The sequence below is a fragment of the Salvia splendens genome, chromosome 22, assembly GCF_004379255.2.
Source record: "Salvia splendens isolate huo1 chromosome 22, SspV2, whole genome shotgun sequence".
NCBI lineage: Eukaryota > Viridiplantae > Streptophyta > Magnoliopsida > Lamiales > Lamiaceae > Salvia > Salvia splendens.
Genome location: NC_056053.1, coordinates 1,816,420 through 1,829,922, shown reverse-complemented (window position 1 = coordinate 1,829,922; position 13,503 = coordinate 1,816,420). Strand labels below are relative to the sequence as shown.

Genomic DNA, 13,503 nt, shown 5'->3' with positions numbered 1-13,503 from the left:
TAACTATACTAACAATTTGCAATACAATAAAAACGTACTACTACAATATATCCACACCAAAAAAAAGACAAAATTAGTAGTATAAAATAAAGGGCGAAAACAGATTTTTTAAATTCATGGTTTCATACGAATATAACTATGATAAAATTAAAATGCAATTAAAAATGCATACTACTTGATATCTTAAAAAATATAAAAAAGGCAAAGTACTTACATATCTAAAATCTAAAATATACTAAAACACAAAAGCGACGACAGAGAGATCCAAACTTAGCTACGTAACTAGAACAACTCTTGCTTGACCATTATTTATTTCTTATTTATTTATTTTATCATATATTTCAATTAAATTTATTTTATAAATTAACTAAAAATATGAAATTTATTAAAAAAGTAAAATTCCAATATAAACAAATCTGAAAAATAACGTAACTGCAAATACAAATCTTTGAAGGAAGAACAACCTAAAATGATTATTTCCAGTTAGTCTCTAAGGGATATTCTCCATTTTCAAAAGATATATGTTAGGAATTAATTAGGATTTAATTCCAAGAGTACATGTAAGAAAATTATAGAGCAAGAAGAAGTCACCAGAAAGAAGAATCAGTATTTTGCAGTGAGAATGTAGAATAGAATGTAAATAATTTGTAGCAGCTATTTTATAAGCTGGATTTGTGCAAAACATTAATTAGCATACTATCTCAATAAGGTAAATTACTGATTTATTTATTTGTACTAGCAATTTGTGATAACAAAATATTGATCTAATTCAGGATTTGGTACTCAAGAGAAAACGGAAAAAAGTCGCATCTAGATGGAATCATCTCGAACCCCATTGATCTTCACCGCGTTATCGGTTTCAATAAAGTACGCTAGAGGCACGTATGTGTGTTCACCCAAAATACTGTCGTGTTATATGTTTTCTGACAAAAAAAAGTGTCACCTAACAATTAGTTAGTAGTAGAAGAACAAAAGTATGAAAAATATTCTCTCAAAAAATTAAGGGTTGATGTTAGCATATCCCTTTGTTAAAAAAAATAAAAATGGTTGTGAACGAGTTTTAATGAAAAATCGAACAAATGAAAAATATATGGAAGGACAAATTGGTTTAAATATGATAATAAAACGATGACGTTGTACTCTTAAGTGTTACTTAAAAACACCGCAACATATCCAAAACGACATCATTTTGTTGTCACATTTGTTTTTGCTATATTAGTTTCAATTTTTATTATAATGAGATAATCAAGAAAATTTAAAATTATGATTTTATATTTTAGTTTCAAAAAACATACTAATATCTAACAAAAAGTTAATAAAAATAATAATTTAAATACCAATCATCCCTAAAATTAATGCCCGACTAATTAAGATTTTTCAGAATTTGGTGAGCTGCATGTAAGCCGCCAAACGACTTGCATCCAATGCTATTAACTTGTATGTGAATGTGTCCCATTTTAAATTTTATACGCACATTTTAGTCACAAAAGAAATGGTATGTCACGTGTCCAAAAAGATTATATTTTTGTGTAATCAAATTGCATTGAGTACTATAAGTCTATAAATAGGGGCATACATCTTGTACTATATTTATACTCACTTAGGTTTCCAATTGAATATCATGGAGTTCAATCTGCAACCCCAGAAGGCTGACGCCACCGTGGTCGAAGGAGAAGGCGGCGGTTACTACGCGTGGGCTTCCATAACTCCGGACGTTGTCGGGGCCGAGATCGGCGCCGGTATATTTGTTTTGCACCCACGAGGCTTCGCTTTGCCTCACTATGGTGACACTCGCAAAATTGGTTATGTAATTGAAGGTACTTGCATGAATTTAGTTTAAATTATGGTTTAATTTTTTGCATCTTGCCACATGACACCAACGATTAAAAAAAATGGATAAAACTATTGAATAAAAAAAATGGGTAAAATTTGCTGGGTTTGAACTAAAATGGAGCCCAGATTTCGGGCCTAAAATCCTTGTCGGGCCAGTTTCAAGTCCGATCAAGGCAGAGACGCATAAAATAAAATTTTAAGTTTTTAATTCAAATAAAAATTTTCAATCTATTACTATTGAGTAATTATTTAAGTTTTAGAGTTATGAATTTGTTCCACGTTGGAGATTTAATCCAATGGTGGGACGCATAAAATAAAGTTGGTAGGAGTTTTATTAAGTACTCCATATTTTTTTAATAGTCGAATTATTAAAAATAATATATCGTACAAAAAATTGTACCAATAATATATTTGGTACAGTTTAAAAGTAGTAGTACTAATTAATATTCAATTCAACTTAAAATAAAGCAAACCACTTTTTGATATTTTATCTTTAGAGCATTAGCAATGGGGCGTCCTAAAGCCAGCCTTATGCACCGCCACGTCAGCCTTTTATCCTCCTACCCTTCCACCTACAGTGGGGCGCCCTATAAGCCGTCCTAAGCTTTTTCTTTATTTGAATATTTAAATAACTACAAAAATTGAAAAAAAACCTTCATTTCATTTAAAATTAATACATTACAATACGAATTTAAAAAAATACGCATTCTCAACGACGGCGGTTACGGGCCCAAACTTCTTCAACCGTGTCATTCATGAGCTGAGCATGGTCTTGTTGGTTGCGCATTGAGGCCTGTCTAGACAGGACCTCATTGAAGCCCGTCGGTAATCCTCGAGCGTGGGGCGCGGTCGACGTGCTGGAGCTAGATCCACCTTCATCATCGGCCCAATCGGTGACACTTCCACCTTCGTGTTCGACTATCATGTTGTGCAAGATTATGCACGTATACATGACATCGGCGATGACTTCCTTGAACCAGAGACGCGCCGGCCCTTTCACTATTGCCCACCGTGATTTGAGCACACCAAATGCCCGCTTCACATCCTTCCGTGTCGCCTCCTGCTTTTGCCAAATAAAACTTTCTTCTCACCCATTGGGCAGCTAATCGTCTTCAGAAAAACACGTTTAATTTCATTCGTTATCTCTAATGTATGCCTAGCTTAATAAAATCTAAAGATGATTTTGGATAATTTCATAATATTAATAGTAATAGAGAATAGAAGAAAAAAATAGAGCATCATAAGCCCCTTCACCATGCCACTGTGGCCAAACAATAAAACGCAACTCAATTGATAAGACGCTTCCCCTCTAAGAATAGATCCGATGTTCAAGTTATCATGGGGTAGACGGGGAACCCATTGTTGATCCTCTTTAATTAAAAAAACATGCTCCTGCACCCTGCCCCTGCCTACGACCAATTAATTTCTATGTCTATGTTATTCCAATTTGTTGCAAGTTTAATTTTAAGAAATTATAATAAAAATATTATATTTGCAGATATGTTACATTTATGTAAGCAGATTTTATTTTATTTTTTTCAAATTCAAAAGAAATGTTTTAGTAAGCTATGAAATGTCTTCTTCGACTCAACATAAAAGATCGGGCTCTGACACTGATTCCAACATTCGTGAAGCCGGAACATGCGGTTTATGTGATTAATTATTGGTTATATATTTCAAAGGTACTTGCACCATGGGAATCATATCACCAAACAACAAAGAAGAGAAAATCATAGTCATCAACAAGGGAGACGCCGTTCCGGTAGACGCTGGCGCCATATCATGGTGGTTCAACGGTGGAGATTCCGACGTCTCCATTATATTCCTAGGCGAAAGCAGCGAGTCCTACACTCCCGGCCAGTTCGACTACTACTTCTTAACTGGCGCCATGGCCCTTCTCCGCGGCTTCTCCACCGAGTTTATAAGCAAAATGTATGGTCTCAACGACGATCAATCCAAGGAGTTGCTCGAAAAACAAACCAACACATTGGTCATTAAGATTGACAAAGGCATTGAGATGCCTAAAATTTCCAACTGCGAAAGAGAAGAGTATGTCATCAACCTTGAGGAGGATTCTCCTCTGGTGGACCGGATTGGGCTTAGCCCGAAATTGGTGAGGCTCGAACCTGAGAGCGTGCTCGATGCTTATTCTAGCACGGCGCATCAGGTGATTTATGTTGTCAAGGGTGGAGGCAAAGTTCAAATTGTGTGGCTCAATGGTGCAAGAATGGTGGATGAGGTTGTGGAGGAGGGACAAGTCTTTGTTGTGCCTAAGTTCTTTGTTGTTGCATTGATTGCTTCCCATCAAGGCTTGGACTTGTTTTGTGTTTCCACATCTCCAAGGTATGTAATGTAAGGTTTACATATGGTATCAAGTGTTTAAATTCAACACACGCTTATTTTGTATATTCTGTGAAATTATGTTTTGGTATGCATTGTGGTTGTGGTTGTCAATGATATATTTTTGTTGTGGTTGTCACATATAAAAAATGTGAAGTCAAAATGTATCAACTTAAATACCTAGTGAACTCTGTGTATTATCAATTGATTTTCTTTGATATTCCTTTGACATATCAGTACGCTTAGATTTGGCTCTCGTAAAATCTAATAATCTTGTGTTGTAGGCCTATATCAAAGCCGTTAGCAGGGAACAGATCAGCATATAAATCGTTATCTTCATCTGTTTTAGAGATTGCGTTGAATGTGTATGCTGAGTTGATGGAGAGTCTCAAGAAGACTCAAATTTGAAGAATGCAAGAGTGCCTAGTTTGAAGTTTAATTTTATGCTCTCTTGATTGATGTTATAGAATATTTATGTGTGTTGGACTTGATAATAAAACTTAAGAAAATATAAGTGGAATCTGTATTTGTGCCTAGTTTGAAGTGTAATTTTATGCACTCTTGATTGATGTTATATATGTGTTGGACTTGATATTAAAACTCAATGAAAATAAAAGTAATGGTTCGTAACCGGTATATCGTACCTTTGCGGTATGCCTAACATTTAACATCAACGAAAATAGAATATTTGAATATATAGAGTATTATTTAGATTTTAAGATTTCAAAATTACACCCTCCCCTATCCCTGAAAAATATAAACATTTGGTTCGGCACAGGTTTTATTGCATATTGAAAAGTAAGAGAGTGATAGAAATAAAAAGTTTTTAAAGTATTGCAGCAAAAAAAGCGATTTCGTCGTCTTTGCGGCCCCACACTCCGGTCCGACATCATGTGAGGGGTTCAATCAGGGTACGCAGTAGCCCGTTAAGGGGGAGACCCTAACCCACTAGTAAAAAGTTTTTAAAGTATTGTTATTAGAGAATGAGTCTCATTTCATTAGAGAAAAAAAAATTTTAAAATTAGAAAGTTAAAGGAAAGAGTTCATATTTTTAAAGGACGGATGAAATATTAAATACTATATTTTACATATAATAATATTTATATTTGACAATTAATATTTTTGAAATCTCAATCGATTATAAAATCAAATCACGTCAAAAGTTCAGTGATCAATGCGCAAATTTTAAAGTTGGTAAAATTACAAGCAAATAAAAAATAAATTCAATCACTATGAATCTATGATCATTGATTGAATTTAATTAGCATTGATTCCACGATAATCACGTTGTTTCTAATGGGCCCAATCCACTACTCTTCACTGCCGCCTATATTAATTACGATTAGTAACAACTCAAAAATAAAAACTACAATTAGTACTAATTGACCTTTAAATATTGATGCCCTTTTCCCCCCTTTTTCTATGTTTCTTTAGACATGACTCGTGACATGTGTCAGACTAATTTGGAAAAACAGAGTGACTTCCAATTCAAGACTTGGCAATTGGCATGAATAATTTAATTTTGGAATATTAGTCTCTAAAACCATGAACTTAAGTAAAATTTGAGATTTCTCATGAACTTTAAAATTGGTATATAATATCACAAACTTTACATTTTGTTTGTTATTTCCTAAACTCACTCAAATAAGATATTTTCTTCAAAATCTTATTTTACGTAGGCAACCGTGGTACGTTTTATGATATTGTAAACCACTTTTTAAGTTCACAACATGTAGGATAAAAAGCCACGTTGAAAACCACGTTGATTTAATTATGTAAAAACCGTGGTAGAATCGATAAATCAATTTCAGATTAGCCAATATAAACCGATTACTATTTAAAAACCGGAACTGCCGATCCGGGTTCGGACCTTACTGGCCACGCTAGGTTATCCAGGCTATACCTATATTGCTCAACGAAAAAGTTATATCCGGAAAAAAAAATTTATATCCGATCAGTTTATTTTGAATATTTGAATTTAAATAGCTAATTCATTTTTATGTGATTCAAATATTTGAATTTTTTATTTTTCCATAAAGTTGGAAGAATAAAACTGCCTCTCTCTTCTATTTCTCCACTACCCGCATTCTCTCTGTCTCTCAGAAACCAAAACACACACAACACACACTCTCTCTCTCTAAAAAATCAAAATCTGAAATGGCGTCCCCGCGAGAGGAGAGCGTGTACATGGCCAAGCTCGCCGAGCAGGCCGAGCGCTACGAGGAGATGGTCGAGTTCATGGAGAAGGTCGTCAACGCCGGAGACGGCGACGAGCTCTCCGTGGAGGAGCGCAACCTCCTCTCCGTCGCCTACAAGAACGTCATCGGCGCCCGCCGCGCCTCCTGGCGCATCATCTCCTCCATCGAGCAGAAGGAGGAGAGCCGCGGCAACGAGACGCACGTCTCCGCCATCAAGAGCTACAGATCTAAGATCGAGACCGAGCTCTCCAACATCTGCGACGGCATTCTCAAGCTCCTCGACACCAAGCTCATCGGATCCGCCTCCAACGGCGATTCCAAGGTATTCTACTTGAAGATGAAGGGCGATTACCACCGTTACTTGGCCGAGTTTAAGACCGGAGCCGAGCGCAAGGAAGCCGCTGAGAACACTCTCTCTGCCTACAAATCCGCTCAGGTTCAATCTTCTTCTGACTTATTTCTTCATCTAATTTGACTGTTTTGTTACGTTTGATCTAGAATTTCGGTATAGTTATAACCTAGATCCCTAAATTTCGTTTTAGTACTATTATTGATTGAAATAATTAGGGTTTTGAAGCTCATAAACACTACTAAACTATCAAATGTATTGTTGACCTAGATTTGCCTCTCTCTCTCTCACGAGTAATTACTATGGTTGAATTCCATTAATTTAGTGAGAAATTGCAGTTAACCTGGTTGTTGATTCGTGCTGTCGATTGAATTTTATAGCTGTATCTGACCTTATTGTTTGGTATATTGATAATAATTACTGTCTCAATTATTGACTATGTAACTAATAATTATGGTTTTGACTTTTGAAGCTCAATTGAATGTTGTAGCTGTATCTGCCCTTATTGTTCAGTAAAAATTGATATCAACTACTGCAACAATTAGAATTCAATACACTTCGGAAGGCTTTTACTGAGCCTGCCTTTTTCATCTGTAGGACATTGCTAATACCGAGCTTGCCCCTACTCATCCAATCCGTCTCGGCCTGGCACTGAACTTCTCGGTCTTCTACTACGAGATCTTGAATTCCCCTGACCGTGCTTGCAATCTTGCTAAACAGGTCTGCTATTTTACCAAATTACACATTGCTTTGCACTTCCTTATGTAGTTATGTCGAAACCTGTATTGAAAGATTTGGGGCTTGATGTTTATATAGGCTTTTGATGAGGCAATAGCTGAGTTGGACACTCTTGGTGAGGAATCCTACAAGGATAGCACCTTGATCATGCAGCTTCTCCGTGACAACCTCACCCTGTGGACTTCGGATATGCAGGTTTGTTGCGACCCCCTCCTCTGCCGGGTGCTCTGGTTTCATTCTTGGTGTAAGAAGTTGTTGATTTATGGTGTTGTTCCTCTTTGTTTTGCAGGATGATACCGCTGAGGAGATCAAGGAAGCACCTAAGCCCGACAACGAGTAGAAATGGCTTTTGTGGTTTAGGATTCTCCCGTTCGGGTGATGTTGCTATCATCTCTCTCCACATATTTCTGTTGAAGGAATCAAGAATTGCTGGTTGTAGCATGTAGTTAGGCTAATAGTCTCTTCTTCTTTGGTGATGTCCAGTTTTAGATGGGTTTCTCACTCATGTGCTTGTGATTTCTTATCTTTGACAACTTTCCTAAAGATTGATATTTGGTGTCCTCTTATTTATCTTTTCACAAAAGCAAAATCATCTATATCTCTATTGTCATTCGAATTTGGGTGTTTTGTGATTCTTGATTTTGAAATTCAAAAATGTTCTTGGTCTATAAAGCAATAGGCATCTTTGTTGATTCCTTTTTTTTAAAGACAATTAACAGTTGCAATATTTAATTTCATCCTTGTCATTTAGGTTGAAACTTGAATTGGCTCACCCCCACTTGGTGTATATTCTGACATTTAAAACCATTTTCAAGCAACAAAAATTAGTTGATCTAATAAATATTTTGGACATGTTTCACTAACGGCCCTATATTATTTTCCAGATAACCTTAAATGTATTTTCTTGATTTTGTGTTGAATAAATGTTGACTATTTTGATTGCACGAAACTTAACAAACAGTTGTTTAGACTAAAGTATTTTCAAATATAATGTCATCAAGATATGTGAAAATGTATAGGTTGTCATATTGTCATGTCTCTCTTAATAAAAAGTTGAGAACTTTGTTTTTGAAACTTTACAGTTGTGTTTGGAGTAGGCAGAAGCAACCATAGGTGGTTGTAGTGACCGAGCATGTGAATTACTATTTGATTGATTCTCCACTACATACCAACCCTTCATCTATGTTTCTATATCTATTTTATATTAATTGTCAACTACTATAAAATATTTTGGTTTGCCCCCTTAAGATATTTGAGCAACATCAAGAGGCACATAAATGAGAAAATTTGAGGTTGCTAAGGGACAATCTAGTGGCTTGGTGGAATTTTTTATAATCTTTGGGAAAATTATCAATAATTGAATGGTGTGGAACTAGACAACTCTATTTTAATTGTATGTATAGTTAAATCTGTCGAACATTTCTACCGTCTTAATTATTTCTATTTAATTCCATGGATTTCAAAACTAATTAGGTGCGTCAACCACGACGTTGAAATTTTCATTATCAGCTAAGTCTTTTCACAAGAATTCAAGCTTTTTTCATCATCAACTAATTCAAGCTTTTTTCATCATCAACTAAGTATTTTCACAAGAATTCAAGCTATTCAATTGATGTTTTCTAAGGTATTTATATGTAGACAAACTATCATTGCAATCAAACAATAATTTTTTTTTTGTCACGATTCAATCTTACCTTATTTCATACTGTATTATATCTATTGTCAGAGCAACCGAACGACACCTAAGTGTTTAAAATCATCACTTTAATCTCGCGCGTCCTATACATGTAATGATGAAGGAATGAATGTGCTTTTCCATGTTTACAACAGATGATGAATCAAAAATAAGCAAACACTTAATTCCTCTGTGCCAACATCAGACTTGGCTAGGCTGCTGCGTTTGCGTAGCTGTGGTCTTCTGGTCAATCGACGGCTCCTTCCTGTGGAGACTCTTCCTTATAGTCAACAGCCCCCCGACTCGTTGGAACATCGTCTTCGACCGTCTTGGCCCGTGCTCGTGCTGCTTATCCCCCTCCCCCTCCGCCTCCCCCTCCCCCTCGTCGTGCTCGTCTTCCCCTCCGCTCCTATGCTCGTCCTCGAGCGGGGACGAATTCGAACTCGACTTGGTCGACTTGAGCCTAAAGAACGTCGCCTTAGGCGTCCTCGCCTCCGCCTTGGGCGTTTCCACACTCGTGTCGAAGATGGACCCCTTGAGCGCCTCGGCCTTCTCAGGGTCCTCGTCCTCATCCCCGTCCTGGTCCCCATCCTCGGCCTCGCTCACGAACTTCACCTCATCCATATCGAAGCTAAACTTCCCATCCTCGCCCCCCTCCTCGTCGTGCCCGCGGTCCGTGAACATGACGAAGCCGATCTCGTCCTTGTCGTCAATCTTGACCTCCGCCGAGGCCAGCGTCAGCATCTGCTTGAGCTGCTTCACTTGCTCTTGCGCGGCCGCCTCGCTGATCCGGAGGCGCTCGTTCTCCCGCGTGATGAAGTGCAGCACCTCCTCCTTCTCCGCGAGGCAGTCTTTTAAGAGGGAGTTCTCGTTGCTCGCGAGCCCGGATGCGGCCTTGGCCGCGTTCGACTCGTTTATTGCCTGCTTGAGTATGTCCCGAAGCTTGTACGTCTCCTCCCGGGCCGAGCGTGTCATGTTTTCCGCGGCCATGAGCGACTCCGCGCTCTTGTGGCTCTCGATCTGCGCGAGCGCACGCTCCTCCTCCGCGCGCTTGATGCAGCTCATGAACCCGATCTCTTTAGCGTTCCACGCGAAGAGCGTCTCCTCTGTTTCCGTGCGGAGACGCTCGGCCGTGGCCCTATGCGTCTCGGCCGCGTCCTTCGCTTCTACCAGCTCCTCCTTCATCCGCTCCACCTCCGCCTCCTTCGCAATCAGCTCCATTTTCGCCTTATTCGCCTCCATCGCCACCTCCTTCAACGCCATCGCTAAATCCTCCATCGCTTTCGAGCTTTTATCTTCCCCTTCCATAGCAAACTTCCATTCCCCCTTCAACACCTCCATCTCATCCGCCAAGCTCTCGGCCTTCGACACGGCCCTCGTCTCGGCCTCCTGCGCCTTCAGCAGCTTCGATTTCAAATCCCGAACCTCCTCGTTGTCGCTCGCCTCTTTGCCAATCCGGTTGCAGAGATCCTCCAATCCGTCGATCTTCTCGTGCAAGGACGCGATCTCAATCTTGGACTCCTCTAGCTCGAACATGGCGGAGTCGAGCTGTCTGGCCATGCTCGACTCTGCCATGGTCTTCCTCTCGAGCTCCCGCTCCAATTCTTGGATCTTCGTCTCCTTCTCCCGCAGCTCGCTGAGCTCCTTCATGAGCTGCCCGAGCGAGGCGTCCTTGTCCGCCTCGCCCTGGCGCATACGGCCGAGCTCGGCCTCCAAAATCGCCATCTTCCGGTCTTTCGCCTTGCCTTCGTCGCGGGCGGAGGCCACCATTTTCTTCAAGCTCTCCACCTCCATCAACAGCTCCTCACTCTCACTATCTTCCATCTCCCTCATCGGTTTCTGCTGCGATGAGATGTTTCCTCTCACACCATGTTTCTACATTCCAAAACCATAAACCTCTCAACATCATTTTTCTTCTTTTTTTTAACATAAACAAAACAGAGCAAATTAATGGAAAAACATTAAATTTGATCAAATTCTAGTCTGTTCCGTTCCTCAATTTTTTTTAAAAAAACAGAGCAATCCACGAAATTTTTAGCAGACGGGAAATTATATGTTAAACGATCTCGTGTATTCACATAGAAAATAGTGTCGTTTTGTTGAAAAACGTCAACTACCGTTGGATGATTGGTAACAAATCCAAATTTGATGTTTTTTCAACTCATTTTCAAAGTTGCGTGACACACCAGAATTATCATCGTATAAAACATACCATGATTATACATTCCAAAACCAAAAACCTCTTAAACATTTTCTTTTCTATTTATCATAGATTAATTGCTGGAAAAATCATGAAAACCTACTCAAATTTGATTCTGTCCCACAATTTTAAAACTATTACATAAAAACCATGAAATTTGCCACCGCATTAGAATTTTTAGTGAAATTATATCTGATATGACAACCACTGACTTTTACAAAATCCCATTGTTCCAGTAAGTTAGACGATGTTCGTTTGTTAAAGAATGTCAACAATATACAATCAGATTTATTCGCCGTGTAATAAATGCAAACAAATCCAAACTTAATGTTTTTCCGTCAACTTTCTAAAATTGTCGGGACGCACTCAATTCGACAAAATTCCATGATTTTTCCGGCAATTTATCTACAAAAACAGTTATGTATGTGTGATTATACCTCGGATAAATTCGAAACGGATTTGAGTGCTCTGTTATCAATCTGTGCTGCGATTGCATCTCCTCTGCAGAGCTTCGACACGAAGATGGATTTCGAAAATATCGATGAATGTCGACCACTCTTTTGTCCGAAATCAACCGATGCTGATCTGTTATTTTTTCTCACAAGAATCACAATAATTCTATGAGAAAAAGGATCATTCCACGAAACCGAAAAAAGATTCAAACTGAATTTTTTTGACAATATTAAGAATAATCCGAGAAATTCTCTTCATCACACACCACATTATATATGAATTGCCAAAAAAAGACAAAAATATAGCGCCGGTGTACAAGAAAGACTGCGGAAAGTACCTCGATCTTGAACGTGACATTTCTCTGAAATTTCAGCGGCAGATAATTCTCGTTTTCCTATCTTTAGTAATCAACGAAAACACATCATTTTTTTTCTTCTCGAAGTGAAGATGAGCATATTAAGTTATGAAGAAAATTGACTTATGCCAAAAGTGGGAGATTTGGAAATTGACTTTAAATGTGGATTTGAATGGGAATGTGAATCTGAATTTGCCAAAATACAAAAATGGGATCATATAATTGAATTGAATTTATTTAATCTTGGTAGATTTTTCAAAGTTTGACATTGTCGTATGAGCACCCAACACGATGTCGTGAATTGTGCTTTTCTATTTGGTAGAATGTGGAAATTAATTAAGCGAGGAGATTAAGGCCATCTTGAGTATTAAATTAGAGTTAATTATTTCTGTGCCGATTTCAGTTTTATATGTCAAGTTGTTAGATTGAAGTAGTAAGAATACATCAGAAATCATATTTATGTTATTCATGAAAAAATGGCCTGAAAAATCATAAGTTTAGTCAATATTTTATTACTCTGGTAAATTCCAAAAGTGGCCGATTATTTTTTGACTTTGACATTTTTCTTTGTTTTTTATGGATATTTTTTTTCGGATGCTAAGTATCCAAATTTATTAACGTGGCTCGTACATATATGAAAATTAAAGATTAAAGATGTTATTGAATTAAGGTATTAAACGACATTATTTAAGTTTTTAGAGTTTTAATTCACATAATATTATTTTATTTATTAGTACATTAAACATAATTTTTCTCAAATATAAAATTTTGTAATAATTGATGAAAATATTAATATTAATATATTTTGTCATTTTATAAAGTCGTGGATTTACCGTAATGTGACCTAGTGATTCTCTCTACTAGTATATGCTTTTATTTAGTAGTGTTGGCAATTGAAACTAAAAATATAACATATAACTGTCCCACATCGGTGTCAAGATAAAACTGAAACTAGTATATAAGTCTCATGGGCCCCTCCTCCTATCACCAATTGGTTTTAGGATGGAACCCATGGATTTCTATCATGGTATCAGAGCGGGTCGCCGACTGTGGGTCATATTTAACTGACCCAGCAGTATATCTGGGCTGAAACCGAAAAAAAATGACTGACCCAGCAGTATAACTGGGCTGAAAATTTGGGCCAAGTGGTCCCAACCGATCGGAAAAAATTGGACCGATTGTCCAATCGATTAGAAAAAAGTCCAACCCCTCCAAGCTTCACCTTGAAGCTGAAAATTTGGGCCAAGTGGTCCCAACCGATCGGAAGCTGAAAATTTGGGCCAAGTGGTCCCAACCGATCGGAAAAAATTGGACCGATTGTCCAATCGATTAGACAAAAGTCCAACCCCTCCAAGGTTCACC

General features: G+C 37.9%; 3 protein-coding genes across 3 annotated transcripts; 2 read left to right on the top strand and 1 right to left on the bottom strand.

Annotated features, from left to right (window-relative positions):
- The first annotated feature begins 1,615 nt into the window (after positions 1 to 1,615).
- Positions 1,616 to 4,709, top strand: LOC121786321 (12S seed storage protein CRD-like). Its single transcript, XM_042184936.1, has 3 exons — positions 1,616 to 1,817; positions 3,516 to 4,176; positions 4,458 to 4,709. The coding sequence occupies exons 1-3, from the start codon at positions 1,622 to 1,624 to the stop codon at positions 4,579 to 4,581; spliced, it is 981 nt and encodes a 326-aa protein (XP_042040870.1). The 5' UTR covers positions 1,616 to 1,621; the 3' UTR covers positions 4,582 to 4,709.
- A 1,529-nt stretch (positions 4,710 to 6,238) lies between these two features.
- LOC121785817 (14-3-3-like protein 16R) lies at positions 6,239 to 8,024 on the top strand. Its single transcript, XM_042184266.1, has 4 exons — positions 6,239 to 6,807; positions 7,318 to 7,440; positions 7,537 to 7,653; positions 7,748 to 8,024. The coding sequence occupies exons 1-4, from the start codon at positions 6,331 to 6,333 to the stop codon at positions 7,796 to 7,798; spliced, it is 768 nt and encodes a 255-aa protein (XP_042040200.1). The 5' UTR covers positions 6,239 to 6,330; the 3' UTR covers positions 7,799 to 8,024.
- Positions 8,025 to 9,334: 1,310 nt separating this feature from the next.
- LOC121787845 (WEB family protein At3g02930, chloroplastic-like) lies at positions 9,335 to 12,296 on the bottom strand. Its single transcript, XM_042186685.1, has 3 exons — positions 12,124 to 12,296; positions 11,771 to 11,918; positions 9,335 to 11,008 (listed from the first exon to the last, which is right to left on the bottom strand). Exons 1-3 carry the CDS (start codon positions 12,141 to 12,143, stop codon positions 9,335 to 9,337), a joined length of 1,842 nt encoding a protein of 613 aa, XP_042042619.1. The 5' UTR covers positions 12,144 to 12,296.
- Positions 12,297 to 13,503: the final 1,207 nt, after the last annotated feature.